Genomic DNA, 24,212 nt, shown 5'->3' on the forward strand with positions numbered 1-24,212 from the left:
TAAGTATATTTATATTATTACGGTGGGGCTGAAATTATTCCAGTGAGCCGAGAGGTCCAAGCGTCAATCCATCCATTCGACGCTCTACTGTCCGTTGTTTAGATGAATTTATTGCTTCCAAGTGAGAGTGGGTTTAACGCCGCTTTTAACAGTATTTTGAGTTATAACACGGCTTGTGAGTTTAATATAGGAAGAAAGCCCGAGTTGATGCGGGTCTCAGACGTTTACCATAAGCATGGGTATGGTACTGATAAAACTGGCGAACCGGTAGTCGAACACCCAATGATAGGTTTTGGGCGTACCCAAGGGACGTAACTCGGCGAATTGGGGCGCCTTCGACAACTTGGCCCGCCCTGCTCACAACTGACTGATGACGTCATCTTGTTTGACAAGGAGGAATAAAACTCATGACACTAACCATATTTTGTAAACATATATTTATTTCAAAAATAGATTCCCATATTCTAAATCTTGAATAAAATTGTTCTGTTTTAGACAGTCGTTAAAGTTCTCGCACTGCGTACAAAGCGGTTTGAACGTAGCCCCTGAACGAGGTCCTGATCTGTGCGTTTACCACCACTGATCGTAATGCGTAATAAGCGCTAGCATGTATGGCGTTTGAAGCTATATAATGTTTTACGTGATGTTTACTCTATATACGGCTTTTCATTGAACGATAGGTCGGTCACATGACCGCGAAATTGTCGTTCATAAGTGTATGGACGACACAATTTGACGGTCATACGTTTTCACGAGACCGTATTCTTAAAATGACGAAAACACTACTTACACACTCCGTCACGTCCCCTACAGTACTGTTGACGATAGGTGATGGAAATCGCCCCAGACATTCACCTCAACAAGGGACATCTTCAGTTTCTTGACCTTACCAGTTACCTCGTTACTAAATATATCGCACAGACAACTTAGTTTCCAATTCGTGTGTAATCTTGTGAAGATTCGTCATGTGAAAGGTAATTAGTTCATATGTGCCTCTGGGTTGAAGACTGTAATGTAGTCTGCTCGCGTCTTTCAACGCCGATATAAAGATTGTTCTCTGGTCTAACGAAACCTCCCTTTTCAAGTTTCACAGAAGCCTGAAAATGCAAACAGAAATACCTTTCAAAACGTACAATGTAATCAACAAAACGCCCCATAGAACGATAATATTCATTATAGTTCACCATGGTTAAAATGCTAAGTCATAAAGAAGAGAGAGATATGTTGTGACACCGAAATTGACCCTTTTGTCTTAATACCCCGTGTAAATACAAAGAAGACGTAAACAAATATTTTTTTAGACAAAATGACATCTTCGCCTTAAAAAGGTAATAGAAACGCCAGATTTCAAAATACAGAAATAACATGAAACATATATGTTTGTTTATTGTGGAAAAACTAGTTTCCATTATGACAGCCGTGCCGTCATATTGAAATGTGGATCGGAACCGCTTGAATTGTAATACAAGTGTCAGAAGAAAATGTTTACAATTTACCATAGCGGACATCTTCCCGGGGCAAGGGAGTTAACTGACTATAAAAGTACAGTTTCCGCACTTGTCGAACTAGGCTGGAATTATGGAGTCATATTTTGGCTGAACTAACGAATCTATGCAAAGCCTAATCAAATTCGGTTTACGAAACCGACATCCGGTTCGTAATCTGCAGTGCAGGTTTCAGTCGATTGCAGGATTTGCAATGCATGTGTACCGCCAACACGGCGTCAACAGATATTTTCCAAATCTTTTCATGTTTTTAATCAAGGTGCTCACGTGATTTGATGCACTTCGCAAAGGAAGACCCGTTTTATTACAATATAGATTTTGATGACCGATTTGATCGTCTTAACTGGGCGCCGCCATTTGGTTTGCAGCAAATGCAAGTAATATGAGAGGTGGAATCTAATTGGTCAATTAGAGGGTCACGGAAGGGACATAACTCGTAATCGCCACTGATGGCGCTACGATCGATCACAGAAATTCCATCGTAGTTCGGCAAGGGTGAAAACTTGACTTTTAAAGTCGGTTAACTCCCTTGCCTCGGGAAGATGCATAGGGGACGACAGATACGACGGGTGACAGGGCTTATAGTCAGGTGAGCTAACGAAAGTGTGGAAATAATGGTGGCTACGGGTTAAACAACTGACCTCTGTCTCCGGGCTCACAACAAACCGGAAGTTCTGCACTAACGCCACTATCGCCATCTTGGCTTCCAACAAGGCCAGCCTCATGCCCAGACAGTTCCGGGGCCCGACGCCAAACGGCATCCACATGTAGTTGTGAAGCTCATGCTTATTCTCGGGGAGAAACCTGGATAATGTAAAGTGAGTTGTGTTTAACGCCGCATTGAACAGTATGTTCATGGCGTGTCAACTTAATTTTGGAGGAAATGATGCATAGCCCGATGTTTCCTACTTTTGGCGAAACCCACGAGCACGGGTACGGTGCTGACAAACCTGGAAACATAATCGGGATGAACCAGGATTCAAACCCACAATCATAGATTTCTGGAATGCCTAATGGACGCATCTGTGCCATGGATTTCTGCGCCGTCCGATTTTGAAAAGAGGAACGTTATTCTACTTTAGTCCTTTTGTTAAAAATACAATGCAATAAGTAACAGCACAGTGATTGGTAGAAATGAAAGACATGTTTAGGAATATTAAGTAAAAGACCATTCGGCCATATATACATGTACCCCTTAGCTCATTCTACCTGTCAGGGTCGAATTTTTCCGGATCTGACCAGAATTCTGGATCGTGCTGTATGGCGTACACCGGTATGATTATAGGCAGGCCGGCGGGGATGTGGTACCCGTTGATGGTGGTGCTCTTGCCTGGAACTCGCGTGATCCTGGAAGAGACGGAATTCCAGGTTTGTAAATGGGGTACAGCATACGTCACCCATGACGACCCGGGTAGACTAGGTCTTCAGCAACCCATGCTTGCCGTAAAAGGTAACTATGCTTGTCGTAAGGGGCGACTAAAGAGATCGGATGGTCAAGCTCTCTGACTTGGTTGATACATCTCATCGTATCCCAATTGCATGGATCGATGGTCATGGTGTTCATCACTGGATTGTCTGGGTCAGACACGATTATTGACAGACCGCCGTCATATAGCTGGCATATTGCTGAGTGAGTCGTTAAACAATAAACAAACAAACAAAACAAATAGTCACTAACAGATAGTCAACGAAGCATACATAATATATTCTTCCACAAACAAACAAAGCATATGGAGTGAATGCTGTCCTTCCCACTCAACCGCTAGCTGCAAGAGATGCATCATAACGATCAAGCAGGGTGTTGATGCAAAAGGCTTTTGTTCAGTATTATTGAGAGGACAGCCTACGTGGAAGGTCCGGGGTTCGATCCCCAGACGCGTCATACCAAAAGACGTTAAAAAATGGTACTTGTTGTTACCCTGTCTGGCGCTCGGCATTAAGGGGCTAAAACAAGGACTGGTCGGCTTGGAGTCAGTATACTGTGTCTGAGTGGGATATTCATGTTAAACTGCGGCATGGTATCTCAGTGTGCTAGCACTATAAATCGGCATCAGTCCGGACTAGTACAAGCAGCCACACACACACACACACACACACACACACACACACACACACACACACACACATACACGTGCATGCACGTCGCTATATAAGTGCAATAATCTAGGATGCGACGTTAAACCCCATTTCACCTCACCTCACCAGTATTATTGAGTAGTAGTGACGTCAGTCTTACATGCACAAGAGGTGAGGTGAAATGGGGTTTAACGTCGCGTCCAAGATTATTGCACTTATATAGCGACGTGCATGTACGTGTGTGTGTTTGTGTGGCTGCTTGTACTAGTCCGGACTGATGCCGATTTATAGTGCTAGCTCACTGAGATACCGCAGTTTAACATGAATACCCCACTCAGACACAGTATACTGACTCCGGGCCGACCAGTCCCTGTTTTAGCCCCTTAATGCCGAACGCAAGACAGGGTAACAACAAGTACCATCTTTTAACGTCTTTTGGTATGACGCGGTCGGGGATCGAACCCCGGACCTTCGGCTTTCCGGGCGGACGCTCTACCACTAGACCACGGAGGCGGTCCATGCACAAGAACGATATGTATGTAGGTGTAGGAAGCGTCTGCCTCGGGCTCCACCGACCTGGTTGCCGGAGGGTAGAGTCTCAGAGTCTCCAGGAACACGTTCTCCAGATACTGCAGCTTCGTCACCTCGGCATACGTGGGCTTCTTCTACATAAACAGAAGTATACACGCTGAGGCAAAAACATTTCCGGGATGTAAATCAAATGAGACTTGACAATATATTTTTCTGAATGTCTAAATGGGAGAAGTGAATTCAAAATATCTTTTTCGCAGACCGATCTGGTACATATGAGGGCGCACATCACTGGCATACCGCTGGCGGACACTAGCACGTCTGTTGCCATATTTAAGGAAATACACTTATCAAATCTAAAATTGGCGTCAGATAGATTTCTTTGAAGAATCTTCTGAGTGTGGGTGTCATTAGCTACTGGATAATGGATCCCACCTGGATATCGGTCAGTCGGATCCACTCGGCTTATTCCGCTAATGACATAATATCTCGGACAGCAATGGAGTAGTGATATTGCATGCATTTACTGTGAGCGTGTAACGCCAAATCCCGCCGCATACTCGTTTACCAGGACGGATCTTTTTGAAAACAGAAATGGTGTTGAACATAAATTTTGTTTTAAACCTATATCACAGGTTGTGTGATTACACAACACCAATGTGTGTCCTTATCGACTGGTACAGCCTCTCCTGGATCACAGTGTGGGTACTTACATCACCAATGTGAGTCCTTATCGACTGGTACAACCTCTCCTGGATCTCGGGGTGTTTGGCCAAGAGATAGGCGGTGAAGGTCAGAGCATTGGAGGTGGTGTCGTAGCCGGCAAGGAGGAAGATGTGGGAGTTGCAGAAGATCTCGTAGTTTGTCAAACCTGAAATATAAACACGATACACCTACACGTACGTCACGTAGATCTGGGTAAGCGCAGACACTAACACAGCCAAGTGTAGTGTTGGTATTTTGAAGGTGGTGGCTATGCGTGGTCTTCGTCCATATTGACACACACATTTCATATTTGATATCTGACATCATATGGAGGGACCAGTCACACACACACACACACACACACACACACACACACACACACACACACACACACACACACACACACACACACACACACACACACACACACACACACACACACACACACACACACACACACCACCCCCACCTCCACACCCCACCCTCTCCATTTGAAAATCAAATGTAGTAATTTGTAGGCAGTAAAACTGACAAAGAGAGGAATTTCATATGTTGGACCCCCTCTTAAAAAAATGCTGGATCCGTCCTTGGTCATTTTCTCTCAAAGAGGACCATGTTTTGTCACTGTCAACCATTACGGTAAAGGGAGTCCATTACATTTTACTGTGTTTTCTGCACGTTCAAAGAACAAGGTTTACATTTTCGATGTTCCCTTTATGGTGACTACCTCGCTTCTTGAAGTACTTGAAATCAAGCGTGGTCTCTGTATCTTCATCAGAATCATCATCCGCGTCTCTTGCAGACTCCTCCTTGTGGGTGTCCAACATCGCCTGCAGGATGTCACCGTGGCCCTGTGCGGTGACATGTACTACATAAGCCAGGTTGTGTGATTTATGATTATCTTTTAACCGTTCAGTGGTGGATAAGTGATATAGGGTTAGTGATATAAGTGAAATACGTGTTTAATGTTCTTGGAATGCATGATGGCAGAATCCCCAAACTTGCTTATGATAGGCTTGTACATTCAGATGACATGGGCAAAGTAACATGGACATCACATATTAGAAACCTTTGGCTTTCTCGCGGCTACGACTTTGTATGGGTGAACCAAACAGTTGGTGGTTTCTAACTCTTCTTGAAACAATTTTGTGAACAATCTATAAATATGTTTTACCAAGATGGCATTCCAGTCTAGAAAACAGCTCAAGGTATGACTTGTAAAGAACTTTTATTTATGAGTCTTTTTCAACCCAAAAAATATTTAACATTAACATCAATAACCCTTCGGCGTCCATTTATTCAATTTATGTTTGGATCTTTATATCTAATGCTGAATGAAGGAAGAGAAATGTCCACTGAAAGATCAAAGAGGTTATGCCCATTACGTCAGTCAGCTAAAGAAAATAAAATTCATTTTACTTTTACGTCCTTATTGTGATCTAACAAACAAGTTTATAGCAGAGCGCTATCTGTCATATCATCATGCTTATATTTCTCTTCTCTTTTCAAAAGATGCTGCTGTTGCATTTAAACTGGCTGTATATGTTAAAAATGCAATTTCTCCCATAAACGAATTGTTAAACATTAGTATATATCTCAATATGTAAAACTACTCACATGTAATTTCCTTTGTATATGGACCTTACATGCAATAAATATCTTTGACTTTGACTTTGACCTTGGCCATCGGCGTGACGAGCGAACGCTGTAACCTCTAGCTACCCCACCGCCCTTTACACCAAAGACTAAGTGGAAAGCCTCATATTATAACATATTCTCGGATTTGGAGTGTGTGAGTTAATAAGTTAATACGCCGCCTAAATCTCGGCGTCGTTGAAAATGTGAACAGGACAACCCTGTAGTGAACAACGACCTGGGTCCACTTGCACGAAAAGATCTTAGCGCTACGACTATCGTAAGTCTGTGATAGAGTATCGGAGTTACGATCGTCGTAGTGCTAGGTCGCTTACTGCAAGTGAACCCAGGTCAGGTTGCACAAGAATGTCAGGTCACCCCTAGTGTTCTTCAGTAGACAGTCACCGTGTATGGCTAGAAGACTGCTAACGCGGCGTTATTCAATAATCACTCACTCACTCTTCAGTGGACACACATCCATGTAGTATTCCACCCTGTTATAACTACGTCAGTCGGATCCCATGACAAGCACGAAGCACAACCTGCCTCCTCCACCCGAATCTCATTAAAATCAAGTCTCGCTACTGCGAAACAAAGATCTGATAACATCCAAATACAGGTCACGTCAGAACCTTTCGCGAACTTTGAAGGACCAATCAAATGACTAACAAGAAGTCGACATTAGCCATTCAGAAAGCCGTTTTCTCGCTCATTACGGCACCAGTTTCAAACTGGTGACTTCCATTCCAGACTAGCTTTGAAAATAGTTTCACCAAGTTCTCGATTCAAAATTTGAAAACTGAATACAATACCTTCTGGAATGTCGAACAGGTGGCCGAGATTGTATGGCAGCACTTCACACGGGTTATGCAAAGTCTCAGATGTTTATGCTACTGGAGCGAGAGATAGACGATGATTTTGACGGAATCAGTCGTACAGCCCGTATCTGTAGTTCGGAACACCTCGTGTTAACGTTTTCCAGGTTGCATGATTAAAAAAAAACACATTCCGACCGTCACTTTCCTGATCTGGTAAGCGACGCTCTGATTGGTCTGATGAGAGGTCGTTCTGGCGGAACCCATATAAATGGGATGTCTTTAGACAATTGTTCAGCGGAAGCGAGAACTAAGATCTAATTTTAATGAGATTGCCTCCACCCCATAATGCCGCGATGCTGTTATATTGGAGTACTCACGGAGTCGGGGTTGTTCTTTCTGTCCTCGATCACCTGTTTTATCATAGAACGGAACTTGGCCTTGTCCTTGTCGGTGTCCAGAATCTGGAAGTCCACCTTCTCAAACACGGACTTGGTGAATGGAAACAGCACTGAAAGTACCAGTTTCAACTTCAACCGTTAAGGAATCCACACATAGGTCACATGGTAAAAACAGTATTAGTTCTTTTTAGATTCAGTATGCGATACGACCCGTATATTAATATCAGTCAATGTGCGGTTTGTATGCAGTTTCATTGAATACATGTTCAGCAGTTCATATTCTGAAATATCCAAATGACTGTTTCACCAGAATGGTTGGTTGGTTGGTTTGTTGTTGAACGCCGCACTCAGCAATATTCCAGCTATATGACGGCGGTCTGTAAATAATCGAGTCTGGACCAGACAATCCAGTGATTGACATCATGAGCATGGATCCTCGCAATTGGGATCGATGACATGCATCAACGAAGTCAGAGAGCCTGACCACCCGATCCCGTTAGTCGCCTTTTACGACAAGCATAGTCGCCATATACGGCATGCATGGGTTGCTGAAGACCTATTCTACCCCGGATCTTCACGGGTCTGTTTCATCAGAGATTTGTTTATAGCGTTTGTTGATAATATTATTATATTATACAGAACACAGGTTACCAAAGTGCTAACGAGATCTCGCGTGATTGGGTCAAGTAACAACATGTAACTCACGTGTAACAAGGAAGATAAATGGGAAGGTTAGCTTCATTGCCTTCCGGCAGTAGGTGACGAAGACGTTGTCGGAGTTGGACTGGCTGTCGAGGTCGATGCTGAAGCCGGTGTTGGCGATCACGTCCATGGTGTAGCAACCCATCAGACTGTATCAAGAATAAGTTTGTGTGTTGGTATTTTTTGTTTGACGCCGCACTCAGCAATATTCCAGTTAAATGACGGCCGCCTGTAAAACATCAAGTCTGGATCAGGCAAACCAGTGACTGATATCATGAGCAACCCCCATGCCCTCGGTTTACGATGACACGCAATCCAGTCACCGAGCATGACCACCGGATCTATTAGATCGGCTTTAACGGGATTGGTTAGTATATCTAGAAAAATCATAATATATACATAGAAATTAATAGCATTGTCTGATTTTGATGATGTCTTTGTTGTTTCCAATGTTAATGCGTTATGATCATGATTCCTAGCTTCCGCCCTGATCGAGCCTTACTGTTTCAGTTCGATGTTTTTCTTCTCCCCTGCATGTTTATCCACGTTCCTGACCAGCAACTGTGTACATCTCTCTATCAGGACCATCATCTGCCCAAATCAGAAATCTTCATTCAAACATTACACATTGTCAGTTTACAGGACGGGGGCACGGGTGGCCCAGTCGTCTAAGGCGCCGCGATTCGCACAAACCTATGATCACGGTTCGCCCCGATTATGTTTCTAGGTTTGTCAGCACCATACCCGTGCTCGTGGGTTTCACCGAAGGGGTAAACGTCTGAGACCTGCATCACTTCGGGCTTTCCTCCCACATTAAGCTGAGACGCCGTGATATGACAGGAATACTGTTAAAAGTGGCGTTAAACCCAACTCACTCACTCTCAGTTTACAGGACACAATCATCCTGAAACAAAGATTCTCAATAGCCTAGATTCAACGCTATAGAGTTATGCCCCTTAGCTGGCAACAGGACCTGGTAACGACTTTGAAGTTCCGATTCGGAATTATTTGTACCATAGATGCGCAGTACATCCTTCGAAATTCACGCTCCTCCGACACCACTAACTTGTGCGGAGGACACGTAAATATCCAATGATGGTAGTCCTCATTTGCAAGAAGCATTTCGGGTTCTACAATTATATACCAGTTCTCACTGTTTCAATTTTGCTACAAATTAGAACTGAGTAAAACTAACAGAAAATATTAACACAGTAAACATTTTTTGTCAAGTACAAACACTGAGGACAAATGGAAAAAAAGCCGATTTTCTAAGGATGCAGTACCGTTTGCGTGCCTGTCCCTCGGGACACACGCACCGTCCCCTACACACCCTCACAGAACTGAAAAATGTATCAGTTGCAGCGTGAACCAGAACGAAACCCAGCTTACTCACTCACACGCCTTGCTAAGCCGTAAAAGCCCATTTCGTATTCCTTTAAGCTAACCGAATCACTTGTCTACCTATTTCAAATTTACAACTGAAAATACCCCTTTGTGGTCGGGGTTTGTCTGTATGCATTGAGTTGTGCTAAGATGTCAGTATAAGTTTTTACTAGTATAATTGTTCCTGTCAACTGTCACCTGTTTGAGTGTATACGTATATATTTGACTATGTACATTTGTCTTTGTATATTTGCCTGTATATATGTTTGAATATACACATACATGTTTGAGTTAGTCTGTATATAATGGCATGTATATATGTTTACCTGTATGTCTATGTATACTCCCTTGGTTAGATTCACCTGTACATATTTTCTTTATTTTGAGACATACTTACAAAGTGTATTTTACCTGTTTGAGTTTACATGTGATGAAGGTACATGTAGTATTTACCTGTTTGAATTTACATGTGATGAAGGTGGTATTTACCTGTTTGAGTTTACCTGTACTGAAGATACTATTTACCTGTTTGTGTTTACATGTAACGTGGACACTATTGATCTGTTTAAGTTTACCTGAAATGAAGGCAGTATTTACCTGTTTGTATTTACCTGTAATGAAGGTAGTATTTACCTGTTTTAGTTTACCTGTACTGAAGATACTATTTCCCTGTTTGTGTTTACATGTAACGTGGACAGTATTGATCTGTTTAAGTTTACCTGTAATGAAGGCAGCATTTACCTGTTTCAGTTTACCTGTAATGAAGGCAGTATTTACCTGTTTGAGTTTACCTGTAATGAAGGTAGTATTTACCTGTTTGAGTTTACCTGTACTGAAGATACTATTTACCTGTTTGTGTTTACATGTAACGTGGACACTATTGATCTGTTTAAGTTTACCTGTAATGAAGGCAGTATTTACCTGTTTAAGTTTACCGGTAATGAAGGCAGTATTTACCTGTTTGAGTTTACCTGTACTGAAGGTAGGGCTGAGGACACAGCGCATGAACTTCCAATGTTCATCGTAGATCTCAGCGATGCAGTCCATCACGATCTTCGGCACAGGACCGAACGTCTGAGACAGACATGCAAATAAGCAACTACTACAAGTCTTAGGTGACGTGTGTGCTAAAGTATCAAAAACCGCATTTATTCATTCGATGAGTGCTTAAATGGAGACTCAGCTCGATCCAATTGACAGACCCAACAAGTTGATTCAAGCCATTCAAAATCCACTCAATTTGTCTGCACTGTAAATATAAAACCTCAACGCCAGGGAGTAATAACTCTCAATTATCCCATAAAACAGATCCCATTGGGCCTAAAAGACAAAATAGGGGTGAAAATTATATGAATGGATAGTGAGAGCCAGTGATGACGCCAGGTGTTCACGAAAAGCTTAATTTTGGTAAAACTAAATATGTATAATTAATCTATTAAGCAGTTAATAATGATGTGTATATTTATGATGATCCATGCCCTAAAGAGTGCTCAAAAAAGCATTCACTCGCTCACTCAAGATCCATGAGCACTCACCGATCTGTTGACGAAGTTAGAGAAGTCCTTCACACAAATCTGTTTGATCATGGCGGGGTCTGAGACGAGGAGGGAAGGGATTCGACCATGAAACACGCTGAAATGGGAACCAGTTTGGAGTTGGTTCAACGCCGCTTTGGGCAGGATTGCAGTTATATCACGGCGTGCCAGCTCGATGGGGGAGGGACGCCCGAAGTGATGCAAGGTTTAGTTTTCACCTTGGTAAAACCAACGAACACGTGTACATTGCTGACAAGCCGGGAAACATATTCAGGGCGAAACGGGATTCCAAAACACGAACTGTGCCAATGTGCCCCGAAATATTTTTAAATTCTATGGTTTAATACAGCAATTATACTAAAAAGCAAAGCATCAAATATGTCTGTTGATAACTGAATAACGTTAATGATGACTTGGATTATATTGTTTCTCCCACTCTGTGTGCACAGCAAATCATATGACAACGCTTACCAGGATTTTTGTAAGAAATAGAATATTCGGCAACTAGGAGATAACAAACACGCATTTTTTCTGTTAAATGAGGAGCCGATCATTTTCATTTTTTTAACAACACATATTTTTGCAAGCAACCCGCATGACCAGAGAGCAAATCCTTTGGGGTCAAATCTTGGGGATTTCTGTCTTGAACAAAAGTCTTTATTCAACACTGAAGGAGTTCGGATGAACAAGACTACAGTGTACCAATATCGAAATCAGAGACCATAAGTATACTTTTACTGTCTTTGCATAAGCAGTCAAGGTTACCGATGGATTTCGTCCGATATACGTACCCAACAACACGGCCATGTTCCTTAATAAGGCGCTGGTCGCACCCAGCTAGGCCCTGAAAAGCAGCGGAATAATAATAGTCAGTTTAATGAAATTGTATAAATAATGGGAATAGTTTATATTTTGTATATCTGTATATACTCACACATACCATGTATAATCTTATGCTGTTATTACTACTAATTTTTTTTACTATCTAGGAATTCTAACTGAACATGTCTATGTCTGTATATATGTACATATGTATATATACCCTCTCTGTATCACATGTTATTTATGAGAATTGGTGAGTGAGTATGGTTTTACGCCACTTTTAGCAATATTCCAGCAATATCACGGCGTGGGACACCAGAAATGGGCTTTACACATTGTATCTATGTCGGGATTCGAACCCGGGTCTTCGGCATGACGAGCGAACGCTTTAACCAGTAGGCTGCCCGACCGCCCTTATGAGAAATGAACTTGACTTGACTTGTTATTAATATTGTAAAGTGACACCCCGTCAATCCAGATCCCTCGTCTCCCGGACACAATTGTATGATATTGTATATGATTAAAGACACGTTACTCCGTAAGCAGGCCACTTGCTAATCAGGACAATAGGAACAGTACCGTCCATATTACCAGTGTTTCACTGTAAATCAGCCCGAGAAAATATAAATATTGAATTCGTCGTTGTCATGGTAACATTATGCGGTTATATCTGGGTATACTTAATCAATGGAATATTTATACCTGAATTGGTTGTGCGTGATGCTTAACTCAATATGTCTTTTAAGCTTCATAACATTCTGGGCGGTCGGGTAGCCTAGTGGTTAAAGCGTTCGCTCGTCACGCCGAAGATCCGGGTTCGATTCCCGACATGGGTACAATGTGTGAAGCCCATTTCTGGTGTCCCCCGCCGTGATATTGCTGGAATATTGCTAAAAGCGGCGTAAAACCATACTCACTCACTCATAACATTCTCGTGGTGAGTCGATTAAATTGTGTATCGGGTGGTCAGGTTCTCTTCTCGTTTGTGATCATAATAAAATGGCGTGGATCCGTGCACATGCTGTAGTGACTGGTTTGCCTGGTCCTTACTCGATTATTTACAGACCAACGTGATTTAGGTGGAATGTTGGTGATATAGTGCCTGGGGCGTGAAACAACATTTACGTTTAGTATGATAACGAGTGTGGTAAACATGTTAAACATTGTTTGAAGTTCTCTGCGTTGCATTCCGAACATACTTGTGAAGACAAATATTAAATACCTTGGAAGTATGATTTTTTTGTTTTCATTGTCTAGAGGTTTCTGAAACAGACTGCGCCCAGTTTGTCAATGATGACTCGACCCGTGAAAATCCGGGGTAGGATAGTTCTTCAGCAACCCATGCTTGTCGTAAAAGGCGACTAACGGGATCAGGTGGTCAGGCTCGCTGACTTGGTTAATGCATGTCCTTGTATCCCAATTGCGTAGATCGATGCTCATGGTGTCAATCACTGGATTGTCTTGTCCAGACTCGATTATTGACAGACCGCCGTCATATAGCTGGACTATTGCTGAGTGTGGCGTTAAGGAACAAACAAAGAAACAAACAATGACTACTCGTCTACTTGCCGCTGCTGCTATAATGTGAGTATGTACGGTAATACCTCTGTCTTGTAGCGGGTCACAATCCCCAGCAGGCCTGGCTCCGGCGCGGGGATCCCCATCAGCTTGAACATGTCGTGTGTCCATGTGGCGTATCTGAACACACACAATACGCTTTGTTCAAGGATTCAAGGATTCAATGTTCCAAGGTTTCAAGGTTTCAAGGATTGAATGTTTCAAGGAATGAAAGATTGAAAAGATTTCAATATTTAACCTTACAATTGTCCATTGTTTCAATGATTCAATGTGTCAAGGAATCAAAGATTGAAAGATTAAATGTTTAAATGACCCAAGGATTCAAGGATTCAATGTTACAAGCTTTCATGGAATCAAAAGATAAAGATTTAATTAGTCAACTGTTCCATGTTTCAAGGAATCAATGCTTCGGGGTTTCAAGGATTCAAAGATTTAATTGTTCCATGATGCAAGGATTTAAGGTTTCAAGGAATCAAGGATTTATTGTTTACAGTGCTTCGCACTGAGTTACATGATGCAGCGTGATGACCATACATAGTGTAACATGTCGCTCCTTTTGTGAGAGATATCACACTAATCTAAAGATGTGAACATTTGAAGATACATCTGTGAGGTTTAAGTTGATTTAGACAGCCCGGGCCAAGTCGGACCGAACACTTCTGACATAGATTTTCTTAAGAAAATACAGTAAAAATGCTTGACTTTAACGAACCAGTTTTCTTTAGATGCGATACACTGTGACATTATAAAGTGGTATATAGGTAGATATAATACTAATCTATAGATGTGAACACATTTGAAGATACATCTGTGTGCTTAAAGTTGATTTTGACAGCCCGGGCCAAGTCGGACCCAACACAAGCCAAACACTTCTGATAGAGACTATGTTGAGAATGTAGAGGGAAAAGGGCTTCACTTTGAGCACCTTGTTTTCTTTAAGTACAGCGATCTGAGACACTGTAAAGTGGTTTATAGGTAGATATAACACTAGTCCATAGATGTAAACACATTTGAAGATAGATCTGTGTGTTTAAAGTTGATTTTGACAGCCCGGGCCAAGTCGGACCCAACACAAGCCAAACACTTCTGATAGAGACTATGTTGAGAATGTAGAGGGAAAAGGGCTTCACTTTGAGCACCTTGTTTTCTTTAAGTACAGCGATCTGAGACACTGTAAAGTGGTTTATAGGTAGATATAACACTAGTCCATAGATGTAAACACATTTGAAGATAGATCTGTGTGTTTAAAGTAGATTTTGACAGCCCGGACCAAGTCGGACCCAACACAAGCCAAACACTTCTGATAGAGAGAATGTGGAGGGAATGTGGAGAATGTGGAGGGAATGTGGAGAATGTGGAGGGAATGTGGAGAATGTGGAGGGAAAAGGGCTTCACCATGTTTGCTACCGAGACACTTAAGTGGTATATAGATAGATATAATACTAGTCTAGTATTGTAATTTTAGAATCGCTTTGACAGTTATTGACACGTGTCGTGTCAGCCCTATGACATTCGCGAATATCCACTTGCAGAAAATATCCTGTGTTGGTTTAACATGAATTAGTAAAGGTTAATTAGGGATGCCAAACACGGTAATTAATGAAAGAAGAGTAGTCAATACACTGTCGTTTCCTGCCCAGGACATCACACCCCTACACGCTAAGGTCGGTGAGAAACCTTCTCGTCAAAGATAAGACACGGTCAAGACACTGACTTTTCTACGAGGACTCTCGGTGTGTAGCTATAATTATCAGTTTATTACATTGCTGAAAATGCATTTTGAGTCAAACTCAATTAAATGAGCAAAACTATGCGTTTCTGGACAATTGAGATCTACCTAGATATGCACGTTTCGTTTTATTATTCTGCAATCCATTTTTGTATTACCCGCTGGCCCGGCTTTTAGGCAATTCCGTCGGAATCGTATAATGGACCGATTTCTTATGATTATGGAAAGGGTTTTGTCGCTTTTATTTGAATAGAGCATTACGATTTGTAATTATCCCCAATAGTCGAAACAATAAAACCTCGTTAATTTAGACGAAATTGGCCCAAGCCTAATCGCGCGGATAAACACATTTGATAACATGTTAATATGTTGACGCTGGCAAGCAGTAATAGTCTAGACGCTGGGGTTTCCGGGTGGTTTGTTTTCACAGAATAAAATATTTAGCTGACTAGGCTCTTTTGACAAGCTCCTTGTGAATTTATACAGAAGTCCGCCTTCAGGTCGCATTCAGGCGATCGATAATCTCACTTTTCTCGGACATCCTCGGCTATTTCCGCTGAGCTACGACATATTCGTGGACCGAGCAATCGGTGTTTGCTTTATACAGTTCGTGTCATGCGATGCCACTTACATAATGTGCTATATATGTATGGCGTGAGTAATGAACGTGGTCGTGATACTCACATATAGCCCAGCAGGATGACACAAACCACGACTCCAGCTCCGACAAGTAACAGTGTCAGGGCGTCCATTGTGTTGAACTAGACTTGCTGGAGGCGTCTGACGTTATCTCAACACGCCAGATAACAGACAGCTTTACGCCTTATATGCACAGCGGTAGTAGGTCAGCATTATTGCACCATGTTGGCCAACTCTGATTTGTGACCCAGAGTATTTGTACATCGACCCCCCCCGCCCCCGACCCAATTTTATGAAGCAATAAATCATGTCCCCCATACATATTACAATGTTTTATGACATCCCCCTCTCTACAATAAATGCCGCACATATTCCAGCTATATGACGGCGGTCTGTAAATAATCGAGTCTGGGGAAGATAATCCAGTGATTGACAACATGAGCATCGGCCCACGCAAATGGGATACAATGACATGCATCACCCTAGTCATCGAGCCTGACCACCCAATCCCGTCAGTCGCCTCTTACGACAAGCATAGACGCCTTTTACGGCAAGCATGGGTTGCCGTAGACCTATTCTACCCCGGGTCTTGACGGGTCCAATAGTTTGATTGAGGAAGGTATAAATGAATGCTGGCATGTAGCGGTTCGTGCAGCGGCATATTGATATTGTTCTTATTTCGTAACTCAAAATATTTGATACTTTGGGTGGTAATTATAACGTGTACCCTTGGATAGTGGGAGAAGGCATACTTGGCCTTTATGAGTGAGTGAGTGAGTTGGGTTTAACGCCGCTTTTAACAGTATTCCAGTTATATCGCGGCGTGTCAGCTTTATGTGGGAGGAAAGCCCGAAGTGGTGGAGGTCTCAGACGTTTACCACTTCGGTGAAACCCACGAGCATGGGTATGGTGCTGACAAACCTAGAAACATAATCTGGGCCAACCGGGATTCGAACCAACAACCATAGGTTTCTGGCGTGCCCAAGGGACGCAACTCTGCACAGCGAATCGCGGCGCCTAAGAGGACTGGCTCCCGTGCCCCCCGTGGCCTTTGTGTGTTTAATGCGTCTGACAAATGGGTGAGACTCGACATAGTGGTCAAATGGGGACATTGAGTGCCAATTTCTGATGCCCCATGCCGTCATATTGATGAAATATTGCTGACAGCGGCCTACAGCCACAACACTGTGACTTCGTTGCACACCTCTCAACAAATTATATGATAGAGATGTTCTTGTTCACATTATCAGGGTGAGGTGAAATGGGGTTTAACGTCGGGTCCAGGATTATTGCACTTATATAGCGACGTGCATGCACGTGTATGTGTATGTGTGTTGCTGCTTGTACTAGTCCGGACTGATGCCGATTTATAGACTAAGTGCTATCACACTGAGATACCATGCCTCAGTTTAACATGAATACCCCACTCAAACACAGTATACTGACTCCGAGCCGACCAGTCCTTGTTTTAGCCCCTTAATGCCGAGCGCCAGACAGGGTAACAACAAGTCTTTTAACGTCTTGTGGTATGACGCGGTCGGGGATCGAACCCCGGACCTTCCGCTCTCCGGGCAGACGCTCTACCATTAGACCACGGAGGCGGTCTCACATTATCAAGGGGTGCTAACAGCGGCGTAAAACCATACGCACTCACTTACATTATCAACCTGCAGTTTTTACATACCCACATTATAATGATTATTTCTGTGTTGTTAAAACTAACAATCAATACAATACAGTTAATGGAGGCACTTATTCAAAAGGTCAAGGCAATTCTGCCTATAGCGAAGGCATTGTGCCACACTTTTTATACAGTACAGATTATCTTGTCGGACTCCTGGGCTCCTGGGCTCCTGTTCTCCTGGGCTCCGAGTGAGTGAGTGAGTATGGTTTTACGCCGCTTTTAGCAATATTCCAGCAATATCACGGCGGGGGACACCAGAAATGGGCTTCACACATTGTACCCATGTCGGGAATCGAACCCGGGTCTTCGGCGTGACGAGCGAACGCTTTAACCTCTAGGCTACCCGACCGCCCCTCCTGGGCTCCGAAGGCAGAACCGGTCAAAGAGTAATCAGGTAGTCTTGAAGCCCTGCTGATTATGATAACTGACATCCGTGCAGGTGTATACCATCCACTCTTATACAAACCCTTCATACACGTCTAATATGACTTTAGTTTTCTTGAATAAATTTTAAGAAAATAATGTGGAATTAATCTTTTACAAACGACCATAGAGAACAACAAATTGATTGTTTTTTCTTCGTGTTTATAGAGAAAGCATTTATAAACACAAATAATTACTTTTTTTATCAAATGAAAAACAAAACATCGATATTTTGACTTGTTTCATGTTCAAATCCAATTAACTGATGAAATTAAAAATATATAATCTATAAATCGACATAGTTGACAAGTACTCGAGCCTTAGGTTTCAAACCACAACAACAACCTCCGATTGAAACATCTGCTCCGACCGCATTAACATTTATAGGAGCGTAGTTGTTTCTCAGTCGGAAGGCACTTTCAAAAAATAATTTCAAAAAGTTTGTTTATAAAATGCAGAGTTACATTTTCCTACTATATTCCAAGTATGAGCGGTAAAAGAATTTGCACACAAAAGCAGATAGAAATCAACTTGAAGAGCGTATTACAATTTGTACTGACAACAGATGTCCAAGGTATATTTAAGAATGTTAATGACGGTAATTGGAAGGTAGCATTTCGCGTACCTTCACATGAACTACGGTATTTTCCCTCGTACTTCGGTCCTGACGATTTGGGATGCTGCGAGAGGTACAACGTCAATACCCGATGGACCCTGGACCTTAATTATACCGCAGTTCCACCAGCAAGTTCCACCAGGTTGTTCTTTGTTTGACAGCTTTTATTCTCACTTTGTGTTGCGGCCAACCCACTCTATTTGTCTCTTAAATACGCGACGTCGGCCGCAAAGCTTCAGTCTCAGTCGAAATGCTGGTGCCTAAGTTTGGTTTCTGGTGATCGTGAGCGGAGCACCAGTCCTAGAGTGAATATCAAAATCAAAATCCCTAATAGGTCTTTTGTAATATGAACTCCTTGATTCCCGGAATCCGGATTATTCCCCCAATACGATATATAGAGGTTATCACGCGAGTGTGTTTGGGGATGGTAAATATCCTGCATTAGGAATAAACATTGTATTTAGCGAGCCTTGGCGAGCTAAATACATAGTGTTTATTCCTAATACAGGATATTTACCATCCCCAAACACACAAGCGTGATGACCTCTTTATCATATAATGTCATTCTTTAGTTCTGTGCTTAAAAATCGCTTTCCCTCTCTCACAAACATAATCGAAACATTGCGAGTTTTCCTGCAATGCGCGCATTAATATTTATTACGTCAGAGGGTAAGTGACGTGTCAGTCGGACAGTGACAGTAGCCAATATAGTTCCAAATGAAATCTATTTCTTATACAGTGGCGAAGCAACATAAACGCAAAACAACAATTGTTTTTAATTGCCTTTTGCGGCAATCCATCGGTCTGTTCGCTAGAGTAACTGCCCTTTGTCAAAGGGAAGCTACTCTAACCCTAGTCTCTGAGACGTCACGGCCACGGTCAGACCTTGTTGACAGTCGGTCTGTCCTGTCATAACGTTAAGAAGTGTAGTCAGATGTACACACAGCGACAAAACGCAACAAGGTAACAATTCACATATATTTCGGCCAAATCCAACTATTTTAATTTGTGGTGAAGGTTTCAAGCCGCAGAGGTCTACAAGCACAGATATGGCTACTGATCCCGCTTGGCTAGGCCTCGTGCCCCCGCAAAATTGTTTCAAATTTAGGCCCTACATCTCCAAAGTTGCCCAAACTTATAAAATGCCTTATCTACGTCACAGCTAGACACGGATTTTCAGTATATTAGACTGTTCTTTTGATAATGATAGCAATTATCCCTGTAGTTTATCCAGATTGCCGATGGTTAACTCTGACTCGATCCCCGAATGACGAGGGCGACGCCATGTTTGTTTATATACAGTGAAAGTAGTCCTACTTGACCTTTGATATTTGCATCTCTATCCGCATATGACCCCAACTGATATAGTTTTTATCCGTTGGCTTTATCCTGCCGAGAAACCTACCCGTTATATGATAAATGTGTATCTGTGGTCAGTCTCTGCTTGGCCTCTTATACCTACTCTCTGTCTGGTAGCTTGTATATTCCTTCTGATGTTATTACTATCGTACTGCTCTGATATACAACATTCCTTCCTTGTGTATATAACCTACTAGCTTTTGTCTTTATATATCAGTGGCCAAGTGTTTTTATTCCCTAAGGCTGCAACTTCCTTCCCCCTGGTTATTAACTACGTACGTTATGAATTCATCATACGTTTTTCCAACGCGTAGTTTTCTCTTATACCTATGTTTTACTGTTTTGATTTCTCTCTATTAGTCTAAGTATGTGTCCTACAGAGTTGGTAATTACTGTAATGTTATGCCTATAATACGACCCCCGTTCTGACAAAGAGTGTGTCCCCACACTCTAAGATGGCGCCAATTCTTGTTATAATATCTGGTATACATTACCTCTTATTTTTATGACTTATTGATTTAACTTCCCTTTAATTATCTAAATATATATTACACTTTCATGCCTATAATACAGAGAGCTTAATGTTTGGTGGGTCTGCGGCTGTCACGTCGTATATTAGTAGTAAGTATGGATGCCCGTGTGTGTTTGTGTATGTGTGTGTGTGTGTGTTTGTTTGTGTGTGTGTGTGTGTGTGTGTGTGTGTGTGTGTGTGTGTGTGTGTGTGTGTGTGTGTGTGTGTGTGTGTGTGTGTGTGTGTGTGTGTGTGTGTGTGTTTGGTTGTGTGTGTGTTTGTGTGTGTGTGTGTGTGTGTTTGGTTGTGTGTGTGTTTGTGTGTGTGCGTGTGTTTGTGTTTGCGTCTGTGTGTGTGTTTGTGTTTGTGTGTGTGTGTGTTTGGTTGTGTGTGTGTGTGTGTGTGTGTGTGTTTGTGTGTTTGTGTTTGTGTGTGTGTTTGTGTGTGTGAGTGTGTGTGTGAGTGTGTAAATGGTAAATTCGGTGGCGGTGACACGGGCGACATCACTTTATACAGAACATTAGATATATGACCATGTGTCAGCTTAACTGGAAGGAGTACACTAAGTGGTGCAATAGAGAAAACTGCTTCGGTGCACAACGAGAGAGAAAACTGCTTCGGTGCACAATGGGAGAGAACACCTCCTCTGAGCACAACGAGAGAGAAAACTGTGTATGTGCACAACGAGAGAGAACACTGTGTATGTGCACAACGAGAGAGAACACTGTGTCTGTGCACAACGAGAAAAACACTGATTCGGTACACGACAAGAGAGAACACTGTGTCTGTTCACAACGAGAGACAACACTGTGTCTGTGCACAACGAGAGAGAACACTGTATCTGTGCACAACGAGAGAGAACACTGTGTCTGTGCACAACGAGAGACAACACTGTGTCTGTGCACAACGAGAGAGAACACTGTATCTGTGCACAACGAGAGAGAACACTGTGTCTGTGCAGAACGAGAGAGAAGACTGTATCTGTGCACAACGAGAGAGAAGACTGCATGTGTGCACAACGAGAGAGAAGACTGTATCTGTGCACAACGAGAGAGAACACTGCATCTGTGCACAACGAGTGAGAAGACTGTATCTGTGCACAACGAGAGAGAAGACTGTATTTCTGCACAACGAGAGAGAAGACTGTATTTCTGCACAACGAGAGAGAAGACTGTATTTCTGCACAACGAGAGAGAAGACTGTATTTCTGCACAACGAGAGAGAAGACTGTATCTGTGCACAACGAGAGAGAAGACTATGTCTATGCACAACGAGAGAGACGACTGTATCTGTGCACAACGAGAGAGAAGGCTGCATCTGTGCACAACGAGTGAGAAGACTGTATCTGTGCACAACGAGAGAGAAGACTGTATCTATGCACAACGAGAGAGAACACTGCATCTATGTACAACGAGAGAGAAGACTGTATCTGTGCACAACGAGAGAGAAAACTGCATGTGTGCACAAGGAGAGAGAAGGCTGTATCTATGCACAACGAGAGAGAAGACTGCATCTGTGCACAGCGAGAGGAGACACTGCATCTGTGCACAACGAGAGAGAAGACTGTATCTATGCACAACGAGAGAGAAGACTGTATTTCTGCACAACGAGAGAGAAGACTGTATCTATGCACAACGAGAGAGAAGACTGTATCTGTGCACAACGAGAGAGAAGACTGCATCTGTGCAAAACGTAAGAGAGACGCTACATCTGTGCAGAATAAGAGAGAACTCTATGTATACGCTGTTAAGAGACTAATCTACGATATCTCAAAAACGTTTTCATTATACATACTCGTGTTTCTCCAAATACTTTCTCAAAGGCCTGTATGTCCACTGGTATGTGTTTTCGATCACGTAGTTGTCGATTGGTCACACTTACCTACCTGAAGTGACACTATGTCAAAACAACTTTTGATTGCGTATTATCAGCTTTCAGAATATGTGCCGTGTACAGGTGAATGAATATAGAGCATAGTGAGTGAGTGAGTGAGTATGGTTTTACGCCGCTTTTAGCAATATTCCAGCAATATCACGGCGGGGGGACACCAGAAATGGGCTTCACACATTGTGCCCATGTCGGGAATCGAACCCAGGTCTTCGGCGTGACGAGCTAACGCTTAAACCACTAGGCTACCCGACCGCCCCTGTAGAGTATAGACACACAGTGTACAGCATCACACTTCGTTGTATCATGGACAGGTTAGGCCACAGTTTGGATTGTGAATTCTTCAGTTTAATTTCCCTCAAATGTGAAACTTTGTACCATATTGCTAAAATGTATTTGTTGTTTATTAATATTCAGTTGAACAGATGCGGTTATTGTGTTTTGATACCTCTGACTTATCATATACTTCAGTTCAATTCCTTATTTGTGAGGTGAGGTGAAATGGGGTTTAAAGTCGCGTCCAAGATCATTGCACTTATACAGCGACGTGTGTGTGTGTGTGTGTGTGTGTGTGTGTGTGTGTGTGTGCGTGTGTGTGTATGTGCGTGCGTGCGTGCGTGCGTGCGTGCGTGCGTGCGTGCGTGCTTGTACAAACCCGGACTGATGCCGATTTATAGTTCTAGCTCATTGAGATACCATGCCTTGTTTTAGCCCCTTAATGCCGAGACTGGGTAACAACAAGTACCATCTTTTAACACCTTTTGATATGACGCGGGCGGACGCTCTACCACTAGACCACTGGGGCGGTCCAATTCCTTATTGTATGGAAGGCCACGGGACCATATACAATGGAGTTACATTACACATTTTATTAGACACAAAGTGAAGGTAACAATTACTTTCGCGACAAAAACGCATGAGTGAGTGAGTGAGTATGGTTTTACGCTGCTGTATATGTGTACATATGTATATACACTCTCTCTGTATCACATGTTGTTATTTATGGGGCCAGGGATCAATAGGGGGCGTTTTGCCTGTTATGTGTAGTGGGCCCGTTTGCTATTGTCACAATGACTGACGATAGTCGAGGATTTAATTTGGAAGAGCTGACTGCTCGGCTATCTCCTTAAACCAGAAAGAGTGAGTGAGTGAGTATGGTTTTACGCCACGTTTAGCAATATTCCAGCAATATCACGGCGTGGGAAACCAGAAATGGGCTTCACACATTGTACCCATGTCAAGAATCGAACCGGGGCTTCGGCGTGACGAGCTAACGCTTTAACCACTAGGCTACCCGACCGCCCCACAAAACGCTGTTTCTAACGCAAATACACAGATCATAACAACAACATCTACCTGAAAGCGATGGTTTAACTGCTGGGGCAAAGTATAGGTTGTCTGTAAACGTAATGATAAACTTCAATTAATGGGGATCATATTGGATCCCCTCAAACTCAGAAATAAATGTAGTGTTTTTTAACGAAATGATTTTCCTCAATTAATGAAGCTCATATCACAGTGGAGTGGAGAAGCCTGAACAAAGGGTTAGTAGACATGTTGACCGACGAAGTCAGTAGTATAAACAAAAGGGTGAATCCAGTATAAACACTAGGATTATGACTGATTGGGGTCTTTTATGAGTTTATCGTACGCCGGGGGTATGTAAAGCCTTGGTC

At 42.6% G+C, this 24,212-nt stretch overlaps 1 protein-coding gene across 1 annotated transcript; it reads right to left on the bottom strand.

Moving 5' to 3' along the window:
- Positions 1–422: 422 nt before the first annotated feature.
- On the bottom strand, positions 423–16,232 carry LOC124114395 (cytochrome P450 3A8-like). Its single transcript, XM_046474945.2, has 14 exons — positions 16,102–16,232; positions 13,715–13,808; positions 12,080–12,132; positions 11,289–11,385; positions 10,711–10,827; positions 8,873–8,961; positions 8,374–8,519; positions 7,648–7,778; positions 5,545–5,668; positions 4,826–4,983; positions 4,158–4,246; positions 2,715–2,852; positions 2,147–2,309; positions 423–1,097 (listed from the first exon to the last, which is right to left on the bottom strand). Exons 1-14 carry the CDS (start codon positions 16,167–16,169, stop codon positions 984–986), a joined length of 1,581 nt encoding a protein of 526 aa, XP_046330901.2. The 5' UTR covers positions 16,170–16,232; the 3' UTR covers positions 423–983.
- Between the last annotated feature and the right edge of the window lie 7,980 nt (positions 16,233–24,212).

Source organism: Haliotis rufescens, unplaced genomic scaffold (assembly GCF_023055435.1).
Source record: "Haliotis rufescens isolate VD_foot unplaced genomic scaffold, xgHalRufe1.0.p SCAF_8, whole genome shotgun sequence".
Lineage (NCBI taxonomy): Eukaryota > Metazoa > Mollusca > Gastropoda > Lepetellida > Haliotidae > Haliotis > Haliotis rufescens.

Coding starts and splice junctions, on each gene's coding strand:
- LOC124114395 (XM_046474945.2), bottom strand. CDS start 16,169: ATGGACGCCCTGACACTGTTACTTGTCGGAGCTGGAGTCGTGGTTTGT. Junction 13,809..16,101: donor GTCATCCTGCTGGGCTATAT/GTGAGTATCACG, acceptor GTGTGTGTTCAG/ATACGCCACATGGACACACG. Junction 2,853..4,157: donor CTCTACCCTCCGGCAACCAG/GTCGGTGGAGCC, acceptor CGTCTCTTCCAG/GATCACGCGAGTTCCAGGCA.